We start from the raw sequence: 14317 nt of genomic DNA, 5'->3' as shown, positions 1-14317 counted from the left end.
TGCGAGGCACACCACCCTTCGCTCACCGTCGCTCCCTTCGAGAGCCACCACGCTCCCCGATGCAAAGTGCTTGCTGGGCTCTCTGAAGGGTCTCGTGGCAAATTGGCAAAAACAACCCCAAACTCCAAACCCCCCAAAGAACAAAAAATTCCCACAAAAAGCAAAGTTTTGAGCAGACACACCTCCCTGCCCCAGGGCCTCGCCTGCTCCGTGGACATGGAGGTCACCGTGCGCCACTCACAGAGCAGGAACTGCCAGGAAAGGGTATTCTAGGGACGGTCTCCACAGCGACAGTGACGTGTTCACAATGCACACACAGGGAGATCTTTCTTTTAAATATCATCCTTCTCTGGGCTTTTGGAGAAACACATGCTGTGAAAACGATCACGGTTGTGCTTCTCAAAGTTAGTCATGCTTCCTGCCAGCTTTCTTCACTCTCAGAGATGGAAGGATGGCCCAAGAGCCAGGCATGTCATTAAGGAATGCTGTCCTGGTCCCTCGGATTTGCCTGATCCGGACGAGAGCTGGCGATACTGGAGTACTAGGGGAGGACAGCACTCTGGTCGTCAGGTAAATAGGAACAGCACCGCCCCCACAAGGTACCTTACCTCACCTCTGAAGGACTCCAGAGGAGCGGATGAGGAAAAAATGTGGCCTTGTCATTGCGTCTGAAGTGATTATGAAGTACTCTAGAATATTCCTTTTCAAAATTCACTGTATGCAGAATAAAAACATCGTATTATAAAAAAAGTACTCTCTAAAGGAAGGGCATGGGCCCCTTAATAATCGACTTGAATTCATGTTCCAACTGCAGTAAAGGTAACACTACCTATGTTGCCATTAAAATCAAACCGATGTCAATCAGTGATAGCGGCTTTTCAATATGAACAGCTCAGGTGAATTCTGCGGGTAAACACCCGTCTCTCCTCGGACCAGTAACGTACTAATGCAGACACCACTTACGACAAATCAACAAGTGAAAACAATATGAGAGCATCTACCTGTGTCTGCATATAGAGTGGCCATTTCATCAGACGTGGGGGAAGTACCTGCTCTCAAAGGAGCCCAACTTCCAGTATTCAATTTGTCCTTGAGAACAAAACTATGGAAAACTATTAGAACGTCTCCTAGGCGTAAGGGTCAGAAGGAACCACGCCGCAGCCACACCTTGGCTTGGCAGAGCTCTGCTTCACCTCTGCCAGCTTCCACAGGGTGGCCGTGCAGAGGAGACCTCGCACCCTGACGCAGAAGGGAGCTGGTTCCAGAGAAGAAACAAAAATGCCTCAGATGATAAGAGGAGGGAGAGGGGACTTGCTGGGTTGAATAAGGGAGGCTCGAAAGTTCTAGTAAGGTAAGTGTGAGCTCCACGGTCAGGTCAACCGCCACCCTGGCTGCCGGGGTCCCTCGCAACTCACTGCTTCCCTGCCGGCTCCGCCTCTTCTCCCAGGCCTCGCCCTTGTCTGGGAGCTTCTCTGCCAGCTCTGCCAACTCAGAATAGGATCCACCCACCCACAGGCTGAGGGCTCCCAGGGCCTCTCCCGGGGTCTGTCCCGGGTGCCCATATGGTGTCTTGAAGGCACCTCAAACTCAGGGCATTCAAAACTGCTCTCCTGTTCTCCCTCCCGGCCACAGCAGTGGTGATTAACCACAGAATGGTTAATTCCAATGGGCAGCAAACCCATCCTTCCTGTTCAGGCCAGAACTCGTCCGCATCCAATCAAGAGCAGATGGGTTGACTCTGTTTTCAGGACATAATCCAGAACTGACCACCGTCTCCCTAGGCCAGTTACCTCTTGCCTAATCATTGCCGACAGCCTCTGAACAGCTTTCCTGGCTTCTTCTTGCTCCCAGAGAGGCCAAGCCACACCCCCCGACCATCACCCCATGTAACGTGGCACCAACCAAACCTCAGGTCCCTAGCAATGCCTCAACCCGCCCTGCAATTTTTTTCCTGGCATTGACCACTTTGTTCCTACTTTACTTACTAATGTTTATTGACTGCCGTCCTATTAGGACATATGCTCCGAGAGGCTCTAGGGATCTTTGTTTTCTTCCCTGATGTGTCACAAACACCTAAAACAGTGCTCTGCCTGTGGTAGTAAATATCTGTGACCGAGTGACTGTCTAGACTTTCATACTTTGACCAACAAGAAAAAAACCCAGAACCCAAAACAGCACACCAATCGATGTGGCAGTTTCCCCATGAGATTCAAGTGTCACAGTAACTGATGAATTCATTACTCCCTCTGTATAACCATGCAGGGTGCTGGAAAAAAGCTGTAGGATTGATTCATGTACTGAATCAGAAAACAAGAGAGGAGAATTACATACGTCGTGGAGAACCAACCCAGAACCGTCAAGACCTGGCGTCTCTCCACATGGGCTCGCGAGGCTCCTGATTCCCTTCCTCCTCAGGTCACCGGGAGGGCCGACTTCTCCCTTTATTTCCTTTGGAGAAAAAAGATGCTAGTAATCACAAAATGCTGGGATCCACGCTAAGGACAAAGTGGCCCCGGGCCTTCATACACTTTCCATTTGCTTTTGTTCAAGTTGGTGGCGGAGGCAAAAACATTTAGTCACTGCCTTGATTTGAGTCTTAAATACAGCATTAGGAGACAATGGAAGACTTTACTGAGAAAAAGTGAATTTTTAATTATCTTGTGAATCTACTTAGAAAAACACAAGCAACGTTCACAACTATAAATTTAAACCTTTTGCGCTAAAAAAAACCCACACAAAACAACAAACACAAAACCACAGGCATGAACTGTAAACCTGTATTAATGATCAACTAGTCTTAAGGTTAAGGTTAATTCTTAGTAGTAACCCAGTGTTTTCCTCCTTGGCAATTTTAACGTCTTAGCACCAAGTGATTCCCACAGAGGTACTCGTAACGACTCTGGCTGCTTCCGGACGCACTACTTCACACGCACAGTCCACGCTCACGCCACACAGACAGCAGGCCCGTGGCGATGACGTCACACGCTGACTTTCAGGGCAATGGAAATAAGACAGAGGGCACGCGTGTCACACATCTTTAATGTAGTGCATTCGTAGAAAAAAGGCCAGCTTCCGCTCCCAGGCGCGCTCTCGTCCTTATATTTTAATATCGTGATTTAGAAGATGCAGACGTTATTACCTAAATATTACTCTACACATTTCCATCAGTGTTCAGGAAAACACTTTAAATTGCTACTTAATTTACACCGTAATTACTGGGTTACAGCTTTAGCTCGTTGGCAATTTTGGAAGCAATATTTTTGAAAGCTATGGATGTCCCCGATATCCGCTTAAACCGGACCCCGTTCAGAGACAGTCTTGGCAGCTTGCACACCTCCATCTCCCACTGCACGAGGTTCTCCGCGTGCCCATCACCGTGGACACAGAAGAGTAGGAAGCGTTCTCTCTGCTCATAGTCGCAGTTATTGGCATCCAGCACTTTGCGGATCTCCCGCATCATGTCACTGGGGTCCATGGAACTAGTGGTCTTCATGCTCCAGGTAAAGCGCAGGGAGCGAGGTTTTGCTTCTTTGTTTTCCTCCTTTTGCTCAGCAGATACATTGCGACTGAAATGCACAGTAGCAGGTTTATTTTTAATTGCACAGAAAAACCAACCTTTTCTGTTACAGCTAGCTCATAATCATAGCATGACTGACCTCCACATTTTTCTTGCACAGGCTCACATCTGATTATCTGTTCCTTTACGGAGAAGTATTCATCTACCACCCACCCCCGGACTCCCTTCCAAATCATAACCCATACAGGCAAAATTCTACCTGGCTGTAAAATCTTCATCAGCCATCTATATTTAATAAAATTAAGAAAATAATCTGTGAAACAGAATCCTTGGAGATCAGCAAATCACATGGCACAGCGCCTCTCCAAAAGCCCAGCTCTCCCCTCCAGGCTGACTGCAGGCGGCAAGGAGCCGAAAGGGCCCCCCAGAGGCCCAGCTCAGGGAGGACGGGTCGGCAGGCCAGTGGTACCACTTTTCTTTTAATTCAGCTCATCATGACCTTTCGCTGGAGATGGTACTCAGGATAGCCAGTGACTCCACATGGTTCAAAATCACTTTCCTTGCAAATGGCCCCCCCGATGCTGAGTACACAGCTGGGTGCGGGGTGGGCTGTTCTCAGTTCCCTCCGCCCACCTGAATATTTTTCCATTTTGTTAAAATTCTGATGTCACAGTTAAAAATAATTCTTAGATGACATTATCTTACTACTGAAACAGGAAAATGAAACATTAAAGCTTATCTGCTGCTGAGCACTGAAACCACCGGTGTGAATGCAAGCTGTATCGATGCACAGAGTATAAGCTGTGGTCCCAACATCTAAGAGGTGATGTCATAGCGGGGTCCCAGGCACAATTCTCTTGGGAACCCCAAGACCAGGTGTCTACTATCCTGCCGCTCCCCAGCATTTAATCATTGCCACAAACCCGTTATTTACACTCTCACGTGTACATCTGAATGTTTCAATTAGGAAGGTGAACACCTAACACTCTTGTGTATTAAAAACACCCTGCAGGGGCGCCTGGGTGGCGCAGTCGGTTAAGCGTCCGACTTCAGCCAGGTCACGATCTCGCGGTCCGTGAGTTCGAGCCCTGCGTCAGGCTCTGGGCTGATGGCTCGGAGCCTGGAGCCTGTTTCCGATTCTGTGTCTCCCTCTCTCTCTGCCCCTCCCCCGTTCATGCTCTGTCTCTCTCTGTCCCAAAAATAAATAAAAAACGTTGAAAAAAAAAAAAATTTTAAAAACACCCTGCACGTGCATGATAAATACACTTAACCCAATGGCAAAATTGGCAAATTCATCAAAGCTGAGAGTTTGGGGCTATAGGTTTTACTTTAGATAGAGCTGCCAGGCTGCTGGTAAAATATTCAATTTGGTTCACACCCACTAAAGTTGATCAGGAGCTTCCTGTGTATAAAATGCTGTTTTAGGTACTAAATAGGTTACAAAAATGAGCAAAAGCTCTCAAGCTGAGTTGGGGTTGAGGGAGGGAAGACTGCAACTTAAGGAAATAGCACTAGCACAGGAAAGGTATGAGCACACCATGAGGGGGCGGGGGCAGAAAAGACAGGTAGGGCCCTCTAAAGGGAGGAGGGCGGGGAAATGAGGAAATGGGTTCCAGGAGGGAGGGGCATCTGGGAAGAGCTACCAAGAGCCCGTAGAATTCCAATACAACGGGGGTGGGGAAGGTGAGATCGTGTGCTGAGCAGAGGGAGTATCATAAGCAGAGGCAAGGAGGTGTGGAAAGCACAGAATGTGTTTAGGGTATAATCAAGTGTGCAGATGGACTGGAACTGGGGGCACAGCATCACCCCCACAACAGCCGCTGAGTACTTGCGGGAAGCAAATAGGACAGCTGGAGCCTGCTTGAGGCCGGGATGGGCAGGCCTGGGGTGGGAGTGCTGCCAGGCCGTCATCCGGGCACTCTGCCTCAGCCGCGGTGGGGAGGGTGGGGGACGCCAGGGCTGCTGAGGCCACCCAGGGTGCGTCAGGTAATGGGGCCCCTGCAACTTTTCATTCAGAAAAGTCACATGATCAGAGCTGGGCTTCAGAAAGAGCAGAAAGAGAGCAAATGGGTTAACGGGGACCCAAAACAGCATGGTGGTGACTGGTATGGAATGAGCCCGAGTAGAAAAGACCCAGAACCATGGCAGCCTACCTGGGCCTATCTGGCGAACTCCCCCACCCCCGGACTTGTGTAATGAAATACAAAATGATCTACAAAATGTAAAAGCAAAACATCTGACTACATAATTGTTCTTCAAAAAAACCCATCTAATTTAAAATATGAAAATTCAACTCCATATTCTGCTTTCATTCCTTGAGAGCAGGATGGTGCAGGAGTCATGGACACAGCAAGAGTGCTCCTACTGACTCCCAGAGCTCACTTCAGGCCATCAGCCCCCAGGCAGGAGGGCAGCGTATTTTAGCACCCAAATGCCCAGTGGAAGCCCAGTGGAAAGGCTGGACCTGGAAGGCTTTCACCAGTGGGCAGCCATGGCGCTCTGGCGCCCTCAAGTGGCCACTAAGAGGTGGCAGCAGCGACAGGCTCCTGCTTCACAAACCACACAAGGGGACTCTGCCAAGCAATCCCTACACTGAGAGCAGGGATCTGATGCGGGATAGTCAGAAAAGAGCATCGTCTCTGCCACAGACACGAGGTAAATACCTATAAAATATTTTAAGTAAAAATCATTCCCCTCACCTTGAGCCCTCATATCTCCCGTTCCTCTCATATTCAGTTGGAAGCCTCAACGAACAGAATGCAGAAGCACAGAGAAATGGGAAAGAGAAAAGAAATCTTACAGACCGATACACGACCACCCACATACAAACACAGACGTCATAATATGAACAAATCCAAAGTACTTGGGGTCACCAGCCAACTCTTGTTCAGCTCGTAGTCTCCCAGGGGTGACCGGCCCAGGCCGCTGTTCTCTGTGCGAGCTGGCAGGTAGGCTGGGAGGCCGACCGCGCACCGGGCATCTCTGCCTGGCTCTGGAATTCGAGGTCTGCTGACTTTTTAATACCTCCCCCAAAGTGTAATGGTTTTTAACTAAAAGGAAATGAATTCTATCAGTTAAATCCTACATCCAACTACAAAATTTTCTGCCCGAGGAAAAATTTGGCAACTGGGAAGATTAAAATCACGGAGTGGAATTTCATAGGAGGAAAGCACTCTTCCCAGTTTTTGATAAAGAGCTCACGTTCACACAGCCTTTCAGTGACCCACTGATTTCATCAACATAGAAAAAAAAATCCATAGCCTGGCTTTCTGGACACATGGAGGCCAAATGGCAGATTTTCTACCTCATTATGTGTGTGTTGTTAGTCTCCTGACTCGTTATCATCAAAACATATTCACCTGGTAGGAATATGATTTCTTACAGTGCTTTAAGTAAAAGTAATGAGACACACTTTCTTCAGTGGTTGGTGGAAAGTGGCTTTTAGAATACTACTCTTCAACTCTCTGAAAATATTAAAGCATTTCTGCTCTACAGCTGCCCACATCTTAGTTTCTAAAAACCTCAAACTAAATGAGGCTGTAGGTTTGAATTTTATGCTTGTTTCCCCCATAAAAACATTAGGTAATTTCCCGGTCATTTTAAAGCCTTCTGCAGATTCAATCCTTCATGAAATAAAAAATGGCAACAGTTACCACTTACCTTCTGCATGCCTGAGGCCAACCATTAATTGTACATTAATATTACTGAACATTGCATTCTTCAAACAGAAGCATGCTAAGTGTTATTAGTATGAAGACAGAATTATTTGGATGCTAAATAATTCTACCAAAGAAAGACAATGCACAGAGCATGCACAGGCCTGTTGTTATGTGGGCGCCTGACAGAGTCAATCTACTTCTTTCCGAGGCTCCTTACAAAGAAGTAAGTATGTAGTTCTCAGCAGAAAGTTTAGTTTTTAAGAAACAAAACAAAACAAAACAAAAACAAGGCTAGAAAGCCAAACCTGATGTTAATTGCAGGAGCCATTTTGGGGTAAGGATTGAAAAATAATGTGTATATATAAATCCTACCTTTTGATAAACCTGAATGACATGTTTCTAAAAGAAATTAAGCCAAAAACAAAATTAACAAAAATGACTTGCACAAATTAAATAGAAAATCTAGTCAATTATAGAGAGAAAGAAAAACAACAAAACAGGGCTCCTCTTCTGTCCAATGAACGATGAAACAGTGACATTTGTTGAAAAAGTAAAATTACAGGTAATCGAGTACATTGATCTTTTAATTTTCTAGAAATATAAAAAAATCTGTCCTTGTAAGAAAAAATTTAGCAGTAAATATTGACATTAGCTGTAATTAAATTTAAAGGTTCTTCAGATGGATAGACTTTAAGATAATAAAATCCAACATTCCATGTCAAAGAAATGACTTAAGTCATGTGCAATATACTATAGTAATAAAGTAACATTTCTTGATTCTCTTCAGAATATTCTATGAACAAAAATCTCACCTTCTATACAACATTGAAAAGTTCATTTTAAAATGTTCAACCGTTAAGAGAACCATTACTTATTTCAGGAAGACGATTTAAACACTAACAGAATGTCTGTTACAGTGGTATCACATAAATCACTTCTTAATAAAACAGTAAGTTACTGCGGTTTAAAATGAAGTGGACTTTTCAGAGTTTTAGACAGCAAAATGAATGGAAACAAAATGGTAACAACGGGGGTTTCATGTTTATGTTCTGTGTAATAAACTGGAATAACTGTATTTAGAAGTAACTTTGCTCATTAAAACTCAGGGAGATGCTGAGGTTGTACTGAACAGAATCTGACAAAAGAAATTCCAAACTACCCATCAGGCTTGTACGATCATGTGGTCAGCATTCCTGGGCGAGCGCAGGCTGGCCTTGTCAAACCATTTCTGAAACTTCCCAGTTCTGTGACTGAACACAGAATTCAGTCTGAGTGAATGAAGTAACGAATTCCGTGGATCGGTTTTTCTAATACTGGTAACTTTGACATTGCTTCAGATGCTGCCCAATTAAAAAACAGCTAACTACTGTAGGTAACACCCAACCACTTCATAATCAGATCAGAAGTGGTCCACAGAGGGGTTATATGCAGCAGAGAAGATCATGCATGTGACAGGATTTTGTAAATAATTAAGCACTACATAATAAGGCAGGATTATTCAAAAGATTATTTTAGTTGAAAATTGATTAAAAGGCCTTTCGGTATTTTCACTTCCCAATTTTCTGCCTGAGAAAGGTCAGGGTTATTGGTCAAGCACCCAACTGCTTTTCCTCGCTTTTTCAGCCACGAATCCCTGAGGTATAAAGAGGAGGAGCAGCGGGACTGAGGCTCTCTACTCCTGCCAGGCCCCGCGGACCAGCGCAAGGCACACAGAGGCACCTACATCATGCCTGGGCTGTTCTGCCTATAGGGTAGGAGTGACCCTGAGAACCCTAAGCAGGCCAGGCCTGGCCCCAGGAGAGGGAAGCCTTGCTCCTTCTGACTACAAATGGCTTCCGAGGTTGGAGAGCACACAGCTCTCCAAAGCCACACGTACCCAGGGCAGAGTCAGAGCCAACAGCAGAACACAGGCTTCCTGGCGGTGGATCTCCTCCCGCCAGATCTGAGCAGGTCTCCGACGCAGCACCTGAGTGAGAACACCTGAGCCTCTTTTGGGCACCAGGACTCTGATCTTAGCATTTATTGTCAGGGCAGGATAAGCAGCTGACGCTGACAGCAGCAGCAGCAAGAAGAAACGGACCACCGCTAAAGTACAGTAACCAGGGAAGACTACAGACCTCAGTTTGCAAACTTTAACAAACAGAAGACTACCTTTCTGTAAATCTTTCGGGGGGGGGGGGGGGAGAAATTGCCTGAAAATGTAAAGTAAGATGACCCCTGAGACTTTTTTTTTAAATTAAACCAAGAAATCTCTCCAATTTTAATTGAAATGCATGAAATACACTAAATCAGAGAATGAGGGACAAGGATTCCAGCCTGCACTATCCTTGACCGTTCTATTCTGCAGGGCAGCACACGCAGTGTGCCCTGGAGGGCCTCTTCTGGAGGCACCTTTCTGGCTCAGCATTTTTTGGCTGTAGAATCTTCAACATGTGCCTTAAACTCTCTGAATCTCATCTCCAGCTTGTTCTACACAACAGTAAGGGTATCTACTACACAAGGTGGACGGTGGAGATGACGTGAGTATGTGAGAATGTGTTTGTACGTATGTGACACATGCATGTTTATCAATGAGAAACAAGTATAGCTCTATACATCTAAGGACGCTTATCTACCTTAACTTAGCACACAGGAAAAATACAGCACAGAGGCAACAATCAGGGGTGCCCAGCTGGCTCAGTAGGAAGAGCACGTGACTGCTGATCTTGGGGTTGTTGAGTCTGAGCCCCACGTTGGCGGTAGAGATTACTTAAAAATAACATCTTTTTTTTTTTTAATGTTTATTTATTTTTGAAGGAGAGAGAGAGAGATTGAGAGAGAGAGAGAGACAGTGTCAGCAGGGAGGGGCAGAGAGAGAGAGGGAGACACAAAATCCGAAGCAGGCTCCAGGCTCCGGGCTGTCAGTACAGAGACTGATGTGGGGCTTGAACCCAAGAACTGTGAGATCATGACCTGAGCCAAAGTCAGACACTTAACTGACTGAGCCACTCAGGTGCCCCAAAGATATTTTAAGTTTATTTATGTATTTATTTTGAGAGAGAGAGAGAGAGAGAGCGAGCGAGCATGAGAGGGGAGGGGCCGAGAGAGAGGGGGACAGAGAATACCAAGCAGGCTCCATGCTGTCAGCACAGAGCCTGATGTGGGGCTCGAACTCACAAACCATGAGATCGTGACCTGAGGTGAGATCAAGAGTTGGATGCTTAACTGACTGAGCCACCCAGGTGCCCCGCCATCCCCCAGATTTTATTTCTAAGTAATTCCTTCACCTAACGTGGGGCCTGAACTCACATCCCCAAGATCAAGAGTCTCGTGCTCTACTGGGGTGCCTGGGTGGCTCAGTCGGTTAAGTGTCCGACTTCAACTCAGGTCACGATCTCACAGTCTGTGAATTCGAGCCCCGCGTCGGGCTCTGGGCTGACGGCTCAGAGCCTGGAGCCTGCTTCAGATTCTGTGTCTCCCTCTCTCTCTACCCCTCCCCTGTTCATGCTCTGTCTCTCTCTGTCTCAAAAATAAGTAAACGTTAAAAAAAAAAATTAGAGTCTCGTGCTCTACTGACTGAGCCAGCCAGGAGCCCCTGACATATGTTTTACCTAAAGAGCCCATCATAGACCAAAGTGTAAAGACACAGAACTAGCTGACCTGTAACTAGATCTCAGACACACCTGACTGATGCATATCCCCTCTGCACTCAGGGCTCTTACAGGGCAAAATACCCGTCGACATGAAGCTCAGTTGGGAAGGCAAACAGCCAGGTGAATGATACCAGGCTCCATCTCCTACCACCCAAGTTTTGGAAACAGATTCCATTTCAGCCTAGTCCATAATGAAGCAACTAGGGGACAGGGAGGCCTGGGACAGGCCATGGGATGAGCCTAAAACCAAGGAATGAATTATTCTGGGGTCAGCAGACTGTTCCTGGATTGAGCTCCCTGCTTCTTTTACTGGTCACGAGTGGGTGCCCCAAACTTGGCAAAGTCCTTTAGACCACTCTGCCCAGTTTGGAAAAGGGGGTCTCAGCAAAGGAGCCGAGAAGAGAACAAGAGGCCGCTGTAACTTCTGGCACCTATCTGGCCTCCAGCCGATGATAAGAGACATCAGAAGTCCTCCTAACTTGGTAGCCATGTCCTGACAATAAGCAGAGTACCCAGAGAAAGACTAAAAATACTAAAAGAACATAAAAATACTGGACGAATTAAGGAGACTGAAAATGCGGTATTTGGCTTACAGGTTAAATTCCAAAAATGGAAGGAAACACAGCAGGCAGCTGGTGAGCCACAGGGGGCGCCAGCTAGTTCAGGCTTGGAGAAGACCCCACTGTTGTTCTGAGTAAAATACAGATGAAAAGAGGGTCTGCAGCGGGCAAAGCGGCAGGATGCCTTGGACGTACTAATCCTCGGTGAAGCTCAGTGTCGAAGAAATCTCTCCTGGGAGTCCTGAAAGTGCAGGGGCCCTCAGTCTCCTGAGTGTGGGCCCAGCTGGCGGTGCCTCGGCCTATGTGTTTATGGTGCAAAGGGGCACTTCCTCCTCTCATAGCCATCAGTGATTCTAGGCCTTTGCAGCCTCCAGATGAGGTTATGGAAATAAAGTTCAAAACACTTCAAGGGAAAAAGTACCACATGAAGGATTTTATACACAAGCAGATTTACTAGATCTTGGTGAGAATAAATCGGGAATTTTATCCGCCAAACTGTACCGTTTAAGCAAGTTACTTTGTTCTTACTATAACTTACTGAGACCAAGAGAGAACAGTTTTTAAGATTTAGACCCTAAGAAGCTTAGTGCTCCTCAGAGATGCTGGCACGACATGAGAGAAGAGAGGTCTCTCTCCTCTGCGTCCAGGCTGGCCGCACAGCACACTGTCTTCCTCGGGGACGGCTTCCGAAGCGCCAGCTTGCACTAAGCTGCAGTAACCATGCATGTGGGCAGATGTGTGATCAAGAGAACAGTAATTAAAGAGAACGACAACCTCCCAAGTGTTAGAGGGACTTCTGACGTCAGGAAGACTCTGAGCTCTGTAATTCCTATTCTAAAAGGTTTTAAAGTATAAAGTTCTATATATAAACCAGAAAAACACGAGCTAAAGACAAAGTGGACAGTATATGGGCAGCCGCGTCACACGACAGAGAAGATGTTTCTCCTTTTGCTCTTACATTGGCTGCAAACAACCAGCACCACCTGGCACTTACCTCCTTGTGAGTTTTGAAGTTAATTTACTAAAAAGATTAGTGGAGCCTCGGCTCCGAGTCTGCGACAGTGGTGTGGCTTCGTGGGACAGGCTGGGCGAGGCAGGTGGGCCGTTATACGTGGCGGTCCGCCGCTCCCGGGGCTGCCCGTGGAAAGTGCTGCGGCTGGCGGTGCCCCGCGGGAAGCGGAGCCGGTCTGGGGTGGCTGCGCTGCTGACACTGTGCGTTGAAGCAACGGGAGTCCTCGGATCAGGAATAGTGCTAGTAGGGCAGAACAGAACAGACTCACTCTCACTGTCACGTGGTTGGCAAAAGCCCAGCTGTGTGGCAAACATGGCGCACGACAATCCACAATATCCCAAAAGACACCTTTTATCCTCAGTGGACAAAATCAGTTCTAATAAATCTAGACCCAAGGCGGTATTTTATAGAACTCAGGACCAAAAGGCAAGTTAAATAGGAAAGGGTATCAAATAGATGGCATATAATGAGACAGAGCCTCGTGGGGTTTAAGGGAATAGGTCGTACACATTTTCAAGGACAAGATTAATGCAGGGCAATTCTAGGACACAGAATGGCTAACTCAAGCTTTTTCCCTTTGCTTCCCTCCTCAAAGTGCTTATGTGCGAGAACCCTGCCCCTGTGAAAGAAAGAAACATGAAATGAACAGGCAACTAAAAAGTTTTAGAGACATACAAATGGCATGTTTCCTGTGAAATTCCACATGCTAAGAGCACTGTGAAGAGGAGGGGGATTTCTTCCGCCTTCTGTAGTATGCAAAGGCACAGACGACCAAGGACACCGTGAGACAGGATGTGCTTAACTAAAACCACACACAGGAAGAACACCTGTGGACAACAGACAGTAACACATCGCGGACTATAAAATCCACAGCACAGAATGAAGCAGCGGTGGGTACACATTAGTTTCATAAGGAATGTGCATTTTTCTTACACAGCCTCACATTTCCCTCCTTCACTGTCTATTGGAGGTACCATCATCGGAGGGGTGCCCATAGGCTGGCATGGACATCGACCTGATGTCTCACCCACTGAGGCAGGACTAGCTGCAGAAGCGAACACTTCTGTCAGGCTGGGAGGGGGGTTGGGATCAGGCAGAGGCAGAAACAACAATATGATGGCACAGTGACAGAAAAAGTTATCTGCTATTTAAAGCACACACCTTCCTCTTAACCTTGTTTTGAGGATTCTGTAGCAATTACTGACCTGTAGCTGCCTTTCCCCACCCCACCCCAGCCCCCCCCAAATAAAGTAAAAGATTTATTAGCCTTTTAAAAAAGTGTTTATTTATTTTTGAGAGAGAGAGAGAGGCAGAGAGAAGGAGACACAGAATCCGAACCAGGCTCCAGGCTCTGAGCTATCAGCACACAGCCCGATGTGGGGCTCAAACTCACAAACTGTGAGATCATGACCTGAGCTGAAGTCTGACACTTAACTGACTGAGCCACACATGCGCCCCAAGCTATGTTAGCTTTAAAGGTGGGGGGGGGGGGGGATGACATCTTACTTGTTTGAATATTTAGGTGAGGGGGCAGCGTTTTCTGAGCTGTGTACAAAATACAGCCTTTCCTAAAAGAGATGTCTCCATTCAAACTGAACTGGTTGAGTGAATCTATAATATGAGCACACCTTGCTTTCAGCCTGTTCTCCAAACACACAGACATATTTTAAATGGACTAGTAAAATGACACATATAGTAATTAGTTGCTATTTATCAAAGTGTCCTATGCTGTTTCAAGATAGATGAGAATCTTCCTACGCAAAGGACATTCACTTCTTTATAAACAACAGTCAAAATTCTTAAGGGGTCAACAGAACCCCTTTTTTCAAGTCAGGAAAACTATTAAGAGTAAATTAACTGTTTGCAGACAGAGAAAAAGAATGATGGACATGGCTGGATGCCTGCAGCTTCCCCCCGGCACAGAGAGACGAGCCGCG

The 14317-nt window shown here is 46.6% G+C and overlaps 1 protein-coding gene and 1 long non-coding RNA gene across 12 annotated transcripts in view; both read right to left on the bottom strand.

The window, feature by feature from the left end:
• LOC128773071 (uncharacterized) overlaps positions 1–1784 on the bottom strand; it is a 10180-nt gene extending 8396 nt beyond the window's left edge. The window contains exon 1 of the long non-coding RNA XR_008417380.1: positions 609–1784. This is a non-coding gene — a long non-coding RNA (uncharacterized LOC128773071). The remainder of the gene's footprint in view (positions 1–608) is intronic.
• Positions 1785–3021: 1237 nt separating this feature from the next.
• The window catches only part of MARK3 (microtubule affinity regulating kinase 3), a 112420-nt gene continuing 101124 nt past the window's right edge, over positions 3022–14317 (bottom strand). For 6 of the 11 annotated variants that reach the window (XM_019434150.2, XM_053889863.1, XM_053889869.1 and 3 more), the window contains 4 exons: positions 12363–12620; positions 7549–7575; positions 6217–6261; positions 3022–3566 (listed from right to left, as the gene is read on the bottom strand). In XM_019434150.2, coding sequence (XP_019289695.1) covers positions 3221–3566; positions 6217–6261; positions 7549–7575; positions 12363–12620 — 676 coding nt within the window. In that variant the 3' untranslated portion in view covers positions 3022–3220. The remainder of the gene's footprint in view (positions 3567–6216; positions 6262–7548; positions 7576–12362; positions 12621–14317) is intronic. The other 5 variants (XM_053889861.1, XM_053889866.1, XM_053889865.1 and 2 more) reach the window with 3 other exon arrangements.

Source organism: Panthera pardus, unplaced genomic scaffold, assembly GCF_024362965.1.
Source record: "Panthera pardus isolate Hobbes unplaced genomic scaffold, ASM2436296v1 HiC_scaffold_24, whole genome shotgun sequence".
NCBI lineage: Eukaryota > Metazoa > Chordata > Mammalia > Carnivora > Felidae > Panthera > Panthera pardus.
This window is presented reverse-complemented; position numbering and strand designations above follow the sequence as displayed.